The sequence below is a fragment of the Ips typographus genome, linkage group LG6 (assembly GCF_016097725.1).
Source record: "Ips typographus isolate SLU linkage group LG6, UJ_Ityp_2.0, whole genome shotgun sequence".
Lineage (NCBI taxonomy): Eukaryota > Metazoa > Arthropoda > Insecta > Coleoptera > Curculionidae > Ips > Ips typographus.
This window is the reverse complement of record NC_138427.1, coordinates 10,440,411-10,459,595: the sequence shown is the minus strand read 5'-3', so window position 1 is coordinate 10,459,595 and position 19,185 is coordinate 10,440,411. Positions and strand designations below refer to the sequence as shown.

The window sequence follows — 19,185 nt, the reverse complement described above, 5'->3', positions numbered from 1 at the left end:
TTAGCACAACCTTGAGTAGTGGTTTCTTGGTTTTACTTAACTTTGCTGTTAGAATTTTGATCCTACATGGATCATAATAATTATTGTCAGAGTTTGAAATTTTACTGTAAGTACAACAATTTTTCATTGGATCAGTGCAGTGGAGGAAGTTTGATATAAGTTTTAATCAATTTTATCGTGTAGAACGCCAAAATATGTACGGTTTCCAGTCAATTCTCCTTTTCATCTAGTTTAAGTATATTTTTTTGTTTATGGTGTGTTTTCTAAGAATTGACTATCATAACAAAATAACTGTTTTTCGGATTTAGGCGGTGACGTACCGGTATAATTATAAAATTTATAGTATTAACTACTAACTAACTTATTGCTAAAACTTTCTACTGTATCTATATAAATTACTATCTACTTAATGAGTAATACTTGTCAGATACAAAACTCGAATTTTTCGTTACACTAAAGACCCAGTTGTAAACACAACGATATGGCTAATTTATCAAAATCCAAAAACAAACACTGATAATCGTCATGCTCTGCTGTCGCTGTCTCACTTCCATTTGTTTCTCGTACTCCAATCGTGTTGACACGATTATAAACATAACTAGCGACATGTTAACTCATTATTTATAAACAATCAATTGTTAATAATAAGTCGCGCTTTGGTGCAGTGGAATATGTGGTTGTATAGTTTTTTACTTTGGATGTTATCAGTGCATATTTACGATGGTAAGAAATTTTAAAAACTGGATCAGTTTTAGAACAGTTTAATTCAAAATATTACACAGATAACTGATTAGATTAATATTCGGGGAGTAGTCTTTGCACGCGAAATTTCTAACGAATGACGTTAAGCCATAATAAATAAAAATATTTTTTTAAATAATTTATTAATCAGCAGCAACCTACGTACAATGTAACAAAGACACATATTTGTTGACAGTTATAATTAAACAAGATAAGCTTTAGAGTAGGTGGGATTGCCTTTACAACATCCTTTTAACTGTATCATTTGGATGTAAATTGAGGATTAAGTGGAGGGAACTAATCCTGTAGCAACAATACAAAGTATCAACTACGCAAATGAGACATGTCAGCCTAGTTATAGATTTTATTTATATTATAAAAGTGAGAAATTTTCTATTAATGCCTTATAATAGAAAATATTTTTGAAACACAATAAGACAATAAATTAATCAAACAGATAATAATGTGATAGAGAAAAATCCAATTCTCATAATATTTTATTTTTATTTTCTTGAAATATAACATTTAAATATTGTATCCGTCACTCAGATATGATTTTTTTAATAAGTAATACTATAAACAAGCTGATATGAAAATCAACATTGTATAGGCACTTTAAAGTGGGTGAGAGATTTAATACAAACACTTACTGGAAAATGATAAGTTTTATTTAAGTGGCATTTTCAAGAAAAACTCAGCTTGAGATTTATATACAGGGTGATCTGAAAGTAATAGAAAAAACTGGATGAAACTAAATATGTTGAAATGTTTAATATTATATAACCATATTCGCTACATTTACATGAAGCAGACAATAAAAGTAATGGTCCAATTTCGATAGTATTTTCTTTTCTATTTTAGAGAAGCACTACATTACTTATTGATTCTACCTGAAGTGCCAAATTTGCTAATTAATCATTCATCTTATATTAATCGCCAATTAACATAAGAGTTGGTACAAAATTTTTCCGTCGACTGTAGTCTATAAAAAAATCAACGATTTTGCATTCGTTATCGTCTATTAAAAAAGGCTGTTAAAACATTTAAAATTTAACACAATAAAAATTTAGATTAAACTGCATTTTGTCGGAAATTTGGTTCCTTCTACGCATTAACTGCTAAATAAATTATGCTAATCGTAACAGGATACTGATTGTGCTTTTACTTCAAGGAAGTGGGCAGGATGGCTTAACATTACAGATAACGTTATCAATACAAATGTTAAAACTGAGATTTGCATACTTATCTGCCATGGTCATAATCGATCAAGCCGCAATAAAAACTTCTTAAGAAATTTAATTTCGTTTTTTTAGGAGCTCGTATTTTAAACAAACTTACCGAAGACGTAATTTTACAACCAGGAGACCATTACATTCTGATTTGTGAAGGAGTTCATCCTGTTTGGTCTACCCCAGATGTAGATGTACGTTGTACATACGTTAACCACAAATATTTGAGTTTTATTATTGTTTTAGGTTGACAAAAAGGATTGGACCACATTTCAAACTACTGACAATGGGACATTTTCTACTTTAGCTATAACTAATATGTCTTATCCTTTTGTAGGGTATTACACCTGTAATGATAACGAAGAAAACATGGATCAACTCTACTTATATGTAAACGGTATGTGTGATGGAGGTTGTGTTGAGCTGGTTTGAGTTTTTTGATTTTTTTTTAGATACTAAACACCTTTCGGTTGAAGATAGCCATAAAATTGTAGGGGTCTATAGGAATACGGAGGCAATACTGCCATGCAGACCTACGTCCCCTGACGTAAATGTCACTCTCGTGGATCAAGGACACGATGAAGTAAGTTACAACAAACGGTCAAGTGCAAAAGCTTTTAATGTGGTGTAGTGAGTAAAACACTGTTTGTCTTACTAATGTTTATTCTGGTTGTTGCTTTGTTCATGGAAAATGAGACAATTCTGGAAAATCAACACGTTTAAATCTAACTTCCAAGTATTCAAAATTTGTATTGATTGTCCTGAAAATTTAATTACCCACAGGTGCTCAGTTTCAACCCACGTAAAGGATTCCTCCTTTCCGTTAAAAGACCTACAGGTGACCATTTGGAAATTTGTAAATTTGTCAGAGGGGACACGTTAAATGAGAAAATGCTTCTGACAATGGTTGAATGTAGGTTTCTATATAAAATTGGCATATATTAGACTAACCCATAGTTTTAACTTATTTTTGCCTGAAAAAAAGTAACTAAAGGCAATTAAACTGAATTTAATACTTTACAGTAAAGGGAATAAACTGAAAAAAAAAAACCAATAAAAATGGGTTAGTCAATGAAGAAGCATTTGAGAGACTAATATTAAAACTTTTAGAGACCTTATTGCAACCAAAAAGATTTGACAATCTCAAATTAAATAAGCATAAACAGGTTGCAAATTAAAACAAATTTTAAATTTAATTTAAAAATTTGATTTGATTTATGTTATCTTATAGGAGCACGGTATAGAAAAAAACAAAACAGTACAGTTTGGTGTCGTAAACGACAATTCCATGATTTACTACTACGATCCAAAAATTGGTATTCGAACAAATGACACGCAAATCAGTCGAATTCAAAGGGGTTGGATATGCAAGTTTAATGATTTAAAATACGTGTTTTTTTGGAAACTTGAAGGTACTTACAGCTAGAATGTTATTATCTGGAGCTGTAAATAAAGCAAAATATGATGCTTTCGAATTTTTGGGAAAAAATAGTTTTGTGCTAGTTTAATGCTTTGGGATTTAAAGTTTGCAAATGAGACAAAGTTTTTACATGTTAACGCATGTTTTACTGTGATTTGTAAACTTAGGGTACTTAATAGTTTTAACGTGTACATAGATGGCGCTTTAATATACTGCAATTGCCTTTAGTTATTTAAACATCTAACCAATACTAAACAGAAAACATTAATTTTACAGATCAGCTATAGCCCCAAAATTGGATTTAGTTTTGTTGTAACCAGTTTAAAACAAGAACGAGTATATTTTTGCAAATTTCAATTATTCGAAGACACAATTGAGAAAGCGATATTACTTGATATATTTTGTAAGTAAATATGTAATTTGTGGTGGAGGTGTTGCCGTGCTTTTTCTTTTTATCATTTCAAAACATCCACCGAATTGTGACTCAAGTTTTCTAATGTAAATCCAGTATGTACCCTTTTCCATTTTTACTAACCTATTAATTAATGTTGTGTTCCTCTGTGGTTTGCCAAATTAACTGATGTTTATTTAGCGCAAGGAGAGCTGGGTGTACCGTTTATAAAAGATCAATCAAAAAATCATACTGAAGAAGGAGGAAATTTGATTGCATTATGTTACATACAAACCGAATTTTCTTTGCTGAATTTTATATGGACAACCCCCAGAGGTATTTTTACGGTATGTCCTATTTTAATGGTACTTCAAAACTATCTAAATAGGGCAACTCACGTTCAACTTTTCAGTTGAATGATCATCCGGAGGAAATTCAAATTGACCCACCCATGAAAATGGGAATATACTGGGTTTCGTATCTCACAATTGATTATGCCACACTAAATGATTCGGGTCTTTATAGATGTAATGTTTCTGCTCTAGATCGCCACAAAATAAGCGAGGAAACTAACATTATGGTGCATCGTAAGTGAAGTAGTAAAATTTCAACAGTCAAACTTAAAATATTGTCTTAGGAAAAGACGAGTGCTACGTGTCAGTCACGGAGGAAAATGATCAAACAGTCATCAGTACTAACGTGAACGATTCAGTACAAATTATATTAGATGTATTTGCACATCCCAATGTGCATCCTCCTACACTACAATGGTAATTTTTATTTTTCATACATGTTCGAAAGTCATACTTTTTTTTAGGTACTACAATAACAATCAAGAAATTAGGAATAACGGCGAATATGGCATTAGTTATACTGACATAAACACCACGCTATCTATCGAAAATGTTCAACTAAAACATGCTGGCACGTACAAATTGGTTGCCATTGTAGAAAGAGAGTCAATTTGTCGAGAAGTTACCGAATATTCAGTAACATTAAAAGTAGCAGGTAAGCATAATTTTTCTGTAATAGTTATTTTGGTACAAACAAAATAAATTATCGGCTGTGCTGTAAAGTATCTCTTTTTCCACTTGTTAGATAAACATCATTGAAATCCTTTTCAGCCAAACCCAGAATATGCTTAGCCGCCCTCCACGGTGATTGCTTATCAGTAGAGAAAACTTCTCAATTTAATTTTCTGGTTAATGAAATGGTTCAGCTTAATTTCAAAGCTGTAGGAAACCCCTTACCTCAGTTAAGCTGCCAGATTAACACTACATCAGAAGAAGACTATTTAATTCCTTTAGATGTATGTTTTGTTCTAATTGTGTTTTTAAATAATCGAGTAGTTGTATTGAAACAGGAGGAAAGTTGCAAGTTAGATGCTGCAGAATTTGAAACTTGGGCATGCTACAAGATTAATACAACTAGAGATGGCAATGTTTTATGTAGGGCAACAAACGAGTTAGGAATCGAAGATCTGAACATACTTTATTATGTTTCTGGTAAACGTCAACTTAACTTTTCTTTGTCACTGTACCAAGTTGATTTTTTTGAAGATGTTAACAATGGTTTTGATCTGTACGGCTTTAATGATGGGGTAATAGTGGATGGTAGCAATGTGACTGTAGCAGAAAATGAACCGTTGAGTTTTACTTGCGGTGTGGCTCTTAAAAAGTCAACAGACGTGAGAATACTCATCAACGACGATCTTCCAGATGAAAGCACGTAAAATGTAATTCAATAAACTACTTTTTACTAACGTTGTATTGCGTGTAGGGTTTGACTTGAAGGAGAACGTTAATGTTTACTCTAAGCAGCTTACATTAACTTTGAATTATACTCAACGGATTGATATAGGCCAGTATAGTTGCAGAATTAAGATTGACAACTCTTACGAATATCGTAACATTACAGTGAGTGTGGAAGGTACTATCTCAAACATTTTAGAATTTCCATTTTTAATATTGTATTGTAGCTCCTAGGGCACCTCGAATTTCACTCACCAATTTGAGCAGCGACATTGTGGTTGATTACCCTAAAATGCCTACAGTGTTAACATGCTACGTTGATGGACTTCCTAAACCGCATATTCAGTGGTTTAAGGTAACCAAGTCCAAACTACTCACCTTTCAAAAGTGCTAATGTAATTTATATTTCAGGATAGTAAAATAATTGAAACATCAGACAGAATGATTTTTCAGCAAGACCACCAGAGATTACACTTCTATCATACCGAAGTGGAAGATGAAGGAACATATCAATGCAAAGCTACAAGTTCCATAGGTTTTGATAGTGTAGAAGGAAAATTGCGAATTCGAGGTATTTGTTATGTCTATTTCATTAAGGAAAAAAAAACCAGGTTGAATTTATTTTTTAGTGAAAGACGTTTCTCTGGTTTATTATTTTGCTATTATTGGCTTTATTAGCGTGTGTTTACTGGTGGCAGTGATTTACATTTTGGTTAAACAACGCAAAGAGAGGGTAAGAAACTCATTTTAATAAATTAGGATTGTGATGAAAAATATTGTTAATCAAGTTGTAAACATTTGGTCCTTGTTAGCAAGTTTCTCTCATTATAGTTCCTGCACTTTGTTCAGGTTTTTCATGATAATTGATTTTTTTTGCAGGAATTAAGAAGAAAATTGAAAGCTTTAGGTTTAGAAAACTTTGAAAAAGGTGACCCAACAAGTCTCAATCCAGATTTAGGTATAGATGACCAGGCTGAGCTGTTGCCTTATAACAAAAAGTTTGAGTTTCCATTTGAAAATCTGAAACTAGGTTAGTTCCAACAAGAAATCTTCGAGTTTGAGTTGCATTATAAAATATTTAGGAAAACAACTGGGTTCTGGTGCTTATGGTGTGGTAATGAAGGCAGAAGCTAAAGGATTAATACCTGGAGAACCGGTTTCGACAGTTGCAGTGAAAATGGTGAAGAAGAACGCAGACCAGATTTACATTAAAGCTTTGGCTTCTGAGTTGAAAATTATGGTGCATTTGGGCAAACACGTTAATGTAGTTAATTTACTGGGTGCTTGCACTAAGAATGTGGCAAAAAGTAAAACAATCACTAGAGTAATATTATGCATCAGTTAAACTGTTAATATTTTAGTGGAACTGTACGTTATTGTGGAATTTTGTCGATTTGGAAATTTGCAACGTTTCTTGTATCAACATAGAGATAGTTATATTAATCAGGTTGATGAAATCACTGGAAAAATCAATTATAATATAGGAGCTGATGTATTAAATCGAGCCTATTCAGTTACAAGTGATTGGTATATAAATTTAATTACTTCCACAAGAACAGCATTTTATTTCATCTATTTCACAGCAACTCCAGAACTTACTCCGTTTCAACCCCGGATTATACAGGAACTGCCCCAACGATTACCACACAACTAAGTTGTACAGGTGAAAGTGCGGAAATTTTAAGTAACAACAGCAGTCAACCAGGTTGGAGATTAAACTACAGAGGCGACTACAAAGGAGACGTAAAACCTATATGTACTAAAGACCTGCTGGTGTGGGCTTTTCAATTGGCTAGAGGGATGGAATATTTGGCCTCCCGAAATGTTCTTCATGGTGATTTGGCCGCCAGGAATATTCTGCTAGCTGAGAATAATGTGGTGAAAATTTGCGATTTTGGTTTGGCCAAAACCATGTACAATGATAACAATTACAAAAAGAAAGGCAATGTAAGTTAGCATCTATTTAGAAAGAAGTGGCATTATCAGGCCAGAAATTTTGATGAAACTCTGACCAAATTGTATTTCTCTTCCTCTTCCATAACATCTTCGACTTTGCAGACGCCATTACCAATTAAATGGATGTCAATAGAGTCGATCAGAGATCGGGTATTTTCAACACAATCGGACGTTTGGTCGTTTGGAATAGTGATGTGGGAGTTCTTTTCACTCGCCAAAACTCCTTATCCAGGCATGGAACCCGACGAGAATTTTTACAATAAATTACTGCAGGGATACCGTTTAGAACCACCGGATTATGCTCCTAGAGAGATGTAAGTGCCAAGTTGCTTCTCAAATTCACATCACACTTAACATGAAATGTTTAGAAATCAAATTATGGTTGATTGCTGGAATACCAAGCCAATGGCCAGACCTTCCTTCACAAAATTGGCTAAAATAATTGGTAATCTTCTTGAAACGTCACTGAGAAAGGTAGCCCTTCTGTTTGGTTTATCAAATTAGTATTGAAAATCTTTTACTTTAAGTACTACATTGATTTGAACGATCCATACTTCAAAGCCAATACTCAAAATTTGGACGAAGACTATTTGGCTATGGTAGGAGCGCCCACTTTTGAGGTCATATCAACCCCACCGCCTCATTATGAAAATGCTCAAATAGCAACTTTAAACCATCAATCAAATGCACGAATAGCTCCAGACGGATATATTGAAATGAGACCTGTCAATATTTTTAGCCCTCGAATTGGGCCTGAAAGTGAAAATGTTTTCCATTTTCCTCAACCTGGTACGTAGAGTACTGATTTCTTCGTGACATGAATCAGATTTGTACTTATTATTTTTATTATTTTTAGTTCTCAATTCACCATCAGACAATGAGTCGGAATCGAACACAGGTTATCTGGAACCCATAACGCCCGTTAACAGTGTATCAAATCCACTTTACCACCATTTAGGTTGCACAACTAAAAATGGAACCTCGGAGAGCTCTGTTTCAATGCCGGAGTACCAAAACCTTCTGAATAAAATGTCAACATTTTCCTCAAACAATCTACTTCGAAATGGTAAACCATGTCAAGTATTAGTAAGCGAATAACATGTACAAATTGATCTAGGATAAGTTTTGAGTATCATAATCGATGCTTTAGAGAAAGTTAAATACGCTGATATTTGGATGTGCGACTGAATAGTTATGGTATCAGGAAAATAGGTGGAAATTTTTAGGATCTTATCATTGAAATGGTAAATGGAAATGGAATGAAAAAGTTTATATAAATGAATATTTGTTATTTCATATTCTGGTTTTTAAATGCTCAAGTTTAGGATTATTAGTGTTTTTTTAAGTGTACATATTAAAGTTATGGCTAGATTTATAAATAACATGAATAGAAAAATATAGTATTTATAGTACTTAATAGCCTAGCAGTGTAATCAATTTAATTGGTAATATTTACCTCTTTGTAGCTTGTTCTTCTAAGTCCAAGTCATTGTGCATTATTAGTATGAACGATTTTTACGCTTTTTAAAGTATTAAATTTTTTTAAGTTTTTTTTTATAATAAATTTATATAGAAACAAATCCGTGCTTTTATTTTAATTTTTCAGTTTGTACATAACCCGGATCAGCAACCTAATCCGGAATGAGTCTTCAATTTCCAATGCACCGTCATGAAATGATGTGGTTGATCTGGATTAAATTAAACGCCCAAGTTTGGCGGTTTAAACCTACTTTTCTAACCTTAAACTCAATGTGTTATTATGATCGGTCTGTATAGTCTTGTTTTCATAGTTTTGTTTTAAAATATTTTTTTCTAATTATGGCATATAAAGTGACACCTTTCAAAACTGATTAGAGTGACAAAACGTTTTACTTTATGTAACTAGTTACATAAAGTGATCACTTTATGTAACTGGTTAAGAAAAGTTCATTTCATCACTCCCTGTTTTTATGCATTTCCGTAGAAACATATGGGCGACATCCATCATAACATGTCGTTGTCACTGTTTATACAAGGTGCTATGAAAGTGAATATTTGTGTTAAATCACTTTAAAAGATGGTTTTTACCACTTTTTGGTCAAAATTAGAAAAAATTATGTATGCAACACGTTTCGAAAATGTCTTATTGTGTAACTCATTCAAATTGTAGGACCTCGCTGCGCTCGTCCTACAAACATTCATTCGTTACACAAAATCGAACTTTTCTTAACTGGTTACATAAATAGCTATTATTGTAGTCGAAAAAATGGAATTGATATTAATTGAAATAGAAGATGAAATGTTTTTGGATGATGATCAAGAGATTCTCGATATACTTAACTTTGGATTTCCAAGACTAAGTTACGATCATAGTAATTATTTTGACGACCTGGACGATTTGGCTTTTTTGATTGAAAAAATATAGTTCAAGTAATGCTTCTGTTTTGTCAAAAAGCTAGTCCAATTTACTGACGCTGGTACCTTGAGAGAGAACCAGATGAATCGTTGGAATTCAATATGAGTCACCAAACTATTAGGTATAACCTTACGCAAGGTGAGTATAAGTCTATGTCGGTCTTTATCTGTCACGAAAAAGTGATCAAGAACGATATACTCTGACTTGGGTACTTAAACTTACTTTAACCATTTACTATTACTATTCAGATGCTAAGCATAAACAGGTGCGACTCAGTTTATGTTTTATATGAAAATTGTTTAATAATGTTTATGGTAGGTAAAGTATAGTTTTCATTAACACTCTGATGCTGAGTGATATCGAGTCTACGTTGTACCAATTATCCACACTGTGGTTTATAAAACTGAACAATGACGCACTAAATTATTATAAATTTTAAAGGAAACTGAATCCGGTAACAATAAAGATAAAATAAGTCAGATTGATTGGTTCTTTTCTCTCCTAAGGTTGCGGTGATCAGAACCTCTTGCATTTACGCGCTTAAGCGCCTTTGACTTGGGTTGTCGTTTAGTGGTCTGTTCGCGGTCATCCTGAATACTTTCGAATACATGAAAAATGTGTTTTAAGTGACGTCATGTATTATGTCTGTGATGATGTTTAGAAGTAATAGTGTAGTGATATATTTAGTTGTAATTCACTATGTTGCAGTTGGTAAGTATCCTTGGTTATTCTTAAATAGTTATATTACTTAAAAAGTACCATGTCAATATAAGGTATTATTCATATAGTAGCTAATAAACTGTAAAATAGAATTATGTTTGCAAGTCAGTAAAGTTAGGTGTCACACATCACAGCGTTAATAACACATTTGATTTACAATAATTTATTAGCAAATTCCATAACGTCACACATACAACATTTCAGTTAAGTCAATATATTATCTGCAAAACAAGTTGCAATGCATTCACATACTATCAATTTGCCACAAATTGTTTTGGAATTTTTAATACGTAATAGTATAACACATATTGACGTATAATCAGAAGAGCTTTTCAAAAACTACAAAAGGATGCGGATAACATAAAATGATAAACTTACGGGTTTTTACCAAAATTGCGTAAGTAAAACCGCATTTTTTTCGTACAGTTGTCAATCGGTTTTGTGGATAATAACCTTTAGTCTTTAGTTTTAAACTGTATATGCTACTAGAGGGTTGCCAGAAAGAAGTTTACAAAATACACGGAGGACCAAATTTGCTTGCAAATCTATTAGAACCAATTTGTACAGAAATTTACTGGAAATCGTACTTCACATATTTCACATTTTTAGTGTGTAATAAAATAAATGTAAAAATTACTAAAACAGCACATTAAAATTTGTTTTTCTAATTTAAAAGTCTCATAAATATCGTCCAATTATGGTTCGCGGTTTATTTTTAAACTTCTGATCCTGTATTGTTTGGAATAGTTTTGTGCCACTTCACATAAGAGGCTTAACTAACCCAAATATTTATGGCAGTAAAAACAAGCGGAGCTTGTTAGCGAGAGTTTAGCAATTAAGAAATTTGCGTACTAAAAATCAGGATTACTTATTGCGATGACATAACAGTTCAATTTAAAACACATTTTCAATCTGCGATTTCAATTAAGTATTACATGGTAGACAACCAATTATATAAATTAGGTATATTTATAAAATCTGATGGGATAAGGGCATGTACTTTGTTTGGTTTTTTGCTCAGATGTTAAGTGTCCTGTCTTGTGCTTTTTACTAGTGCAGTAAAGTGGCAGTTAAAATCTGCAGTAAACTATTTACGTCCTCTAAAATATAGAAGTAATAATAAGCCATCATATTCATCAAAACACATTTACTATTATATTGACGAGCATTGTTATGGATCTTAAAATGATATTTTTGGCAGTTTTCTGAGATTTTCGACTGCATGTTTACCAGACTTTTCCTAACAAAACCTTCCTGTAGCACTCAAATGCTGTTTACCGAAATTTTCCCAGAAAATCGTTTCTTTGTAAGTAAAATGTATTCAAGAAAGCATTTCGTTTACTGTTAAAATTAAAAGTGCCAATTGAAAAGCCACAATGACTAAGGTAGGAACAAGAAAAGGTGAGCGACTGCATTAGTGATTCAACTTCAAGTGAATCACTTAAAACAAGCTTTTCAGTCAAGAAATGTTGCTTGTAAATTTACTAGCACATTAAATAAATATTTTGAAAATAAGTTCATTAACGTTGCAACATTGTCCAAATTTTTTCTATTTTTCAGTGTCACAGTTTGATAGTGGTCAATATTTAAAGACATTTTGTTATAACGATAAATTCACTCAAATTTAGATTTACTTTAACTCCACATCATGCAGGATTTTACAAAATCATATTTGCGTCATTTTCCAGAAATTGCGGATGTGGTGTGTTCTCATGCTTAATGTCGTTTAATGCTCCCAGAAATGACCTTTAATTTATTTTATTACATAAAATGTGTTTTGTTCTTAGAGGCTCTTGAACCACCAAAGATAGTACTTAAAGATAACACCAGAGAGCCGATTATCAAATCTGGAGATAGCTATGAGCTGGTATGCAAAGGAAATAGTCCTTTATCGTGGGAATATCCAGAGATCACCGTAAGTTGACCTACAAACTATCCATTTAAAATATATAAAATATTTCTGTTGAAGGGGGATTCTAAGAAATCCACCACATTTGACCTGGAAACATCAGATAATGCGTCGGATGACCAATATCAGTCAGTTTTGCGGATTAACAATATGTCCTATCCCTTTGTTGGATATTATACTTGCTATTATGATAATTTCCCGAATACGAAAGATCAGGTCTATTTATACGTAAATGGTAAGCATAATCATGCAAATGTATGATTCAATCACTTTAATAGTTTATTATATTGCAACTGCATTTTAACACTATAATACGCATTATTAATTAAACTCTTATGCCTTGTAGATTCTAATCATTTATCAGTGGATGATGAAAGTTTCATTCTCCACCCTGCCGTTCAGTATCAAACCACAACAATTCCATGTCGACCAACAGCCCCTGATATACAAGTTGATTTAATACCGGAAAACGGATATGAAAATGTACGTGAATTTTCTATTTTTAAATAGCGTAAAGCTCACCTTTTAAAAAACTATTTCAGATTGACTGGCAGTACAATCCTAAATCCGGATTCACATTTAATATTGATAATATACAAATGTCTGGCAACTACCGGTGCGAGTTTACGAGAGAAAAAAATAAAGATGAAGTTGTGTATTATGCGCTGGATGTTACTGGTAAGAGAGTTAAGATCGAAACAGAAATCATTCTAGTAGTCTGAATGCTGGAAATTATCAGAAATATCTATGTTAATTTTTCATAACAAAAACATTAAAGACCTGGAAACGAATACAAATTGCTATCTTCTTATCATTTTCCAATTCAATGTCCTTAATTTTTACTTTTACTGAATACTAATTTTTAACCATTTTCAGCTTCCGCAATGTACTTAGCACAACCATATATCGAAGATACATCTAACAACCATACGGAGGATGGAGAATCTCTAGAACTACATTGCTATTTACAGGAAGATATAAATTCAGTTTTCTTCAACTGGATTACTCCTAGAGGGCGTTTTAGTGTAAGTTTTCTGCACTTGAACTAATATAATTAATATTCACATTGTTTTTATGCAGTTTGAGAAGCAAGGTGATCCTCACGTCACTGTATCCAGCGTTAGAAGAGTAGTTAAAGACGATAAGTCGTTTTACAAGTCAGATCTACATGTCCACAACGTCACTTTAGAGGATAGTGGAGTTTACTCTTGCCAGGTTTTTGACAGGCAAAAGCATGAAGAACAAGCTGAAATTTATATTTCTGTTAGAGGTTTGTATATCATCATCTTAATTAAAGAATTGGTATTTGTAATGGATTTGTAATTTAGATAAATCGGAATGTTCAATACAAATGTGGCCTCAGAATCATGAATCTAATATTGAAGTGGAAGCAGGTGAAACGGCTCAATGGATCATTAATGTTGTGTCACATCCAGTAGCTAAGTTGAAATGGTAATCTCACATTTTTTCTTACTGTAAAAGCTTTAAGGATGATTGACCTCAGATTACTAACTTTTTACTAGGTTTGACAATAAAGGACAAGAAATTAAACACGACGACATCTACCACATTGAGTTTGACGGCAATAGAGCCACTTTACGAATAATCAATCCATCTCTAGAAAATGCAGGTTTATACAAAATTCAGGGCATTTCAGAAAGAGCGAGACCTACACCAAACTGCCCTCAAATAGTTGAATTAACCCTCACTTTAACTGTGTTTGGTACGCTGACCACAATTACAGATTGTTAACAGAAGTAAAATTAATATTTCTTACAGAAACTCCAACTGTATGTTTGGTATCAGATGATCAATGCCAAAGTACCACTTCTATAACGTCTTTCTACTTAATTGATGAGGACGTGGAAGTGGAATGTGCTGTTAAAGGGAATCCTAAACCTGTTATCACATGGGAACGGATGACTTCCCCAAATCATTTCACTGTGGTAACTTCGCTATAAGTAAATAACCAACAACAGTGGAGTTTAATTTGGAATCAAATTTATAGGTTCAAGGACGGGACGAAGATACAACAGAATTGTTTTTATCCAGAAGTTTTCTTAAACTCAACACTTCAAAAGGTAACACAGTGAAGTGTATAGGTTCTAACAGTATGGGTACTACCGAAAAGACCATGCAGTATCACATTTGCGGTAATATTTAATGAGCTATCATAATTACTTAAAGTTCATGTTGTCCTTTTAAGCACAGATGTCAAAAACGGATTTGACATAATTAACATAGGGCAAGATGCTGTGATTGTAGAAGATGGAACCAATTCTGAAGTTCTTATCGCAGAAAACGGCACTTTTACCTTTACTTGCGGAGCTAGCCCTAAAAGGGCGCAAGTAATGGATATATTGTTGAACAATCAGGTTTTGACTCAAGATTCGCGTAAGTGTATACAACAAATTTAAATGCACTTAATATAAGCTATATGTAATTTTAGGTCACAATCTACAAGTGGAAACCGACTCATTATCCAAGAAAATTACTGTTACCCTCATTACAGCTCAATTATCAGATTCGGGTCGTTACAGTTGTCGTATTAAAGAACCACAAGAAAACTCTTACAGTTATCGCAATATATCTTTAACTGTAAAAGGTAACAAAATATCAACTATGCAGCATTTGTCTTAAAATATTCTTTACTCATTAGAACCAGAAGCACCAGTGATATTTGACAGCAACGTGGAATCAGAAATCTTGGTTGACTATCCAAATATGAAGTATGAATTATTCTGCAATATAAGTGGTGGGGTACCCAGACCAGAAATTACTTGGTACAAGGTAAAACAAGTAAAGCCCAGTTTTGAAAACTTTTACATCAACTAATTTCAGGAGGGAGTCATTCTCTCACCTTCAGAAAGAATCACTTTTGCTAACGGCAATATGATTTTGAGTTTCAACCGCACTCAGGAAACTGATGAAGGTACTTATCGTTGTGCAGCAGTGAATTTACAAGGAACAGACTCTCGTGAAGGTTTTTTGAAGTTCAAAGGTAGTTTTGAGGTTTAAAACGTTTCTGGTTTTAATTTAAACATTGTTTTGTTGCAGTTAAACCTGTCTCTGTGGTTATTTACTATTATATCACCGGAGCAATTGCCTTGCTATTGCTGTTAGCAGTAATTTACATTTTTATCCGCATGAGAAAAGAACGAGTAAGTTGGCTTAATAATTATAGTGATTTTCGAACCTGGAAGGTCGAATTTTTAAGGAATTGCGTCGTGAATTGAAATTGCTCGGTTTGGAAAACTTTCATAACGGAAATCCTGAAAATTTGAACCCCGAACTGGGAATTGACGACCAGGCAGAGTTGCTACCGTACGATAAAAAGTTTGAGTTTCCCATTGAGAGGCTTAAATTAGGTGGGTTTTAGAAACAATAATCCAAGAAACAGCTTTTAAGGTGTGTTTTTAAAGGTAAGCAATTGGGTTCGGGTGCCTTTGGCGTGGTCATGAAAGCAGAAGCCCGAGGAATTATTGAGGGAGAACCACTCAGCACCGTAGCAGTAAAAATGGTGAAGAAAAACGCTGATCAGTCCTACATTAAAGCTTTGGCATCCGAATTAAAGATAATGATACATTTAGGACGTCATATTAATGTGGTCAATTTGATTGGAGCCTGCACTAAAAACGTGGCCAAACGTTAGTTTTCATATAAATTTAACAATCTTGCATTGTAACCAATCAATTTACAGGAGAGTTACTGGTAATAGTGGAATACTGCCGGTATGGAAATCTTCAAAATTATTTGTTCAAACACAGAGATTCTTTTATAAACCAAGTGGATCCTTTAACGGGGAAGATTGATTATAACATTGGAGCTGATATTCTGGAAAGGTGTTACGTAGATTCCATTGATGTTAGGTAGGAATAGTTTTATAATGTTAGAGAAACGAGGTAAAGGAATTGGGGGCTTGTTTTAGGAGGTCTACAATGAGGTCTCAGTCAGGTCGAGATTATAGATCTAATAGATTTAGTACAAACACCCAAGTTACGTCAATAGGTAAGTCAATCCGTTTTAGTCAAACCCATATACAATGAGTTGTTTTGGTTTAAGGTGATGATAGTATGATGTTGAGTAATAGCAACAACAGTGTCCAACCAGAATGGCGTTTAAACTACCGTGGAGATTATCGAGGAACCGTGAAACCAATATCAACTAGAGACCTTCTTACTTGGGGTTTTCAAGTAGCTAGAGGAATGGAATATTTAGCTTCCAGGAAAGTGCTTCACGGAGATTTGGCTGCCAGAAATATCCTGCTGGCCGATAATGATGTGGTGAAAATTTGCGATTTTGGTTTGGCCAAAACAATGTACAACGACAATAATTACAAAAAGAAAGGAGATGTAAGTTGTAGTCGGTTATGTAAGAACATTTTTTAAATTAAAGTGATTAAATTAGAATCCGATGCCGGTAAAGTGGATGGCCATAGAATCAATTAGAGATCGAGTGTTCTCATCCCAGTCTGATGTGTGGTCTTTTGGAGTAGTGTTGTGGGAGTTTTTCTCATTGGCTAGAACTCCCTATCCAGGCATGGAAGCCGATGAACGTTTATACTACAAACTGGTTGAAGGGTACAGAATGGAGTCGCCAGTTTATGCACCAAAGGAAATGTAGGTTACAACTTACGCAATAATTACAGTACAAGATAAATGTTTCATTGTCAAGGGAATTGTATTTTGTATACAGTAAGTGTAAACAAATTCTTGAGACAATAATGAAAATTCTCATTCGGTACAGTCTACTATTTTATTTTTAACTACATAATTTGAACATAATAATAAACTTTGATTTGTTGACAGATACCAAATTATGCTCGATTGTTGGAACACAAAACCACTTGCCAGGCCTTCATTCAATAAACTGACTGAAATTATCGGAGACCATTTGGAAGAAAGTGTTCGAAAAGTAAGCAGTAAACAATTTACCTATAATAATTAACCTTTAATACTGGTCATTGTGTATACGTCAATACTTCGCAAATTGTTAGCAGTTAAAACTGCCTGAACAATACTAATCAGTATTAACGTTTTACACCTACTTTTTACGTTAGAATTGCATAGAGGTGACGTATACCATTTATAAATTGATGTTTTTCATTTACGAAGTCTTGTTGTAAACATTATAAAATGTGTAGTCATTAGAATATTTTTTCCGCAAGCATGGTTTTCACTAACATTTCTTTGAACGGTGGGCAATCGAAATTATCAAACTAAAAACAAATGCACAAATCTTTTAAACAAATATTAGTTGTTCCAGGTAGCCTAATCTTATCATTTATTACGCTATTTGACTTACCTGTTACCTTTAAATTTAACCAATGATAAGAATATAAATAGTCATCAGCTAACAACTAGAACAAATATTTAAAAAAGTCGGTTAATAACAGTTGTTTTTTAACAACTGTTATGCCCTCACCTGAGGACATTATAAAAAATAACGCCCTAGGGCATTATTTCTTGGATAATTGACCTTAATAGGTGTCATTATTGATGAAATAATAGCCCTGTCGCACATTAAATAACGATAAAACCGAATAATGCCCGTACTGGACAATGAATATAAGGTTTACAGTCGATTATAAAGAGGTAAATAAATAATAATAAGTAACCGAGAAATGAGCGTTGAAAATCAGTTATTCTTAGAATCTGATAGATACACAATACTTATACATGTAATGTCTTATTATACTTTCCTATAATTTAGCGACAAAACATGTATGTGTTGATAACAAACGTATTTTTTCCGAAAAATTGCTAAACCACTACCTTCAAAGAATCTGTATTAATATTGACTTTTCTGGCATCAATTCGAGTTTAAAAACATTTGTATATTTTTGTACACAAATAATTTTAAGCATTTCTTTGTACGAGTATAACAATAACAATAATTTTTACAGCATTACGTGGACTTGAATGACCCATACATGAAAATGAACGTGGAAGATATGGACAAAAACGATTATTTAGGAATGTTAAGTCCTCCATCGTTTGACGTATTATCTACGCCAGCTCCTCGTTACGTCAACGCTAATGTGATCATCCCTTTATTAGACGAAATTGCACAAGGTTACACTTCAATGGGTTCCAGTGAGGTTTTTAGTCCACGCTCTCAAGATGATGATGTATTTACATTTCGATCGGAACGAGAAAAGGAACCCAATATGGGTAAGCCAAAAATGAACCGCTAGACAAAACCGCCACTTTAGTAACTCCTTTATAGGTTCCCAGGAATTGAGGCCCATGTTACATTCCACTAACGAATCGGACAGCGAAAATGCTTACTTGACACCCATAACGCCTACAATAAACAGTATCTCAAATCCAACTTATAATCAAATGCCGTGTCTCCAGGGAGACAAAGTCAACACCGAAAACCGTTTAAATTGTAAGCCTCAATACAAAAATCTTGTAAATAGAAAGGAATCAGATAGTAAAGAATCTCCAGTAAAAATAAATGTAGATAAGAATAATTATAATGCGCATTATGTAAATAGCGAAGCGAGTATGTGGAATTCGGTAGATCTATAAAAATGTTGAAATTAATTTATTTTTGTTTTTTGTACAATAAACTATTTTGTCATAAGTGTATTTGTTTTTTTCAATGTTGAGTCTTTACACACAATACATCAAAAGTATTGCTATTACATCGGTTGTAACGTCAAACT

General features: G+C 33.2%; 1 protein-coding gene across 1 annotated transcript; it reads left to right on the top strand.

Annotated features, from left to right (window-relative positions):
* The first annotated feature begins 162 nt into the window (after positions 1 to 162).
* Positions 163 to 19,103, top strand: LOC145730480 (uncharacterized). Its single transcript, XM_081981695.1, is given in 49 exon segments — positions 163 to 723; positions 2,055 to 2,164; positions 2,217 to 2,367; positions 2,423 to 2,553; positions 3,202 to 3,382; positions 3,983 to 4,128; positions 4,194 to 4,368; positions 4,419 to 4,551; positions 4,599 to 4,789; positions 4,906 to 5,090; positions 5,145 to 5,286; positions 5,341 to 5,505; positions 5,561 to 5,710; positions 5,760 to 5,887; positions 5,944 to 6,103; positions 6,162 to 6,265; positions 6,412 to 6,562; positions 6,615 to 6,839; positions 6,894 to 7,112; positions 7,115 to 7,479; positions 7,591 to 7,802; positions 7,857 to 7,962; positions 8,016 to 8,277; positions 8,345 to 8,584; positions 10,571 to 10,594; positions 12,391 to 12,518; positions 12,573 to 12,747; positions 12,859 to 12,995; positions 13,055 to 13,190; positions 13,389 to 13,537; positions 13,593 to 13,782; positions 13,841 to 13,964; positions 14,036 to 14,235; positions 14,292 to 14,458; positions 14,521 to 14,665; positions 14,724 to 14,906; positions 14,962 to 15,117; positions 15,172 to 15,302; positions 15,354 to 15,513; positions 15,570 to 15,673; positions 15,730 to 15,880; positions 15,935 to 16,159; positions 16,213 to 16,381; positions 16,441 to 16,520; positions 16,575 to 16,864; positions 16,920 to 17,131; positions 17,321 to 17,426; positions 18,418 to 18,685; positions 18,741 to 19,103. Coding segments are annotated over 49 exon segments (8,202 nt in total). The 5' UTR covers positions 163 to 671; the 3' UTR covers positions 19,049 to 19,103.
* The last annotated feature ends 82 nt before the right edge of the window (positions 19,104 to 19,185 follow it).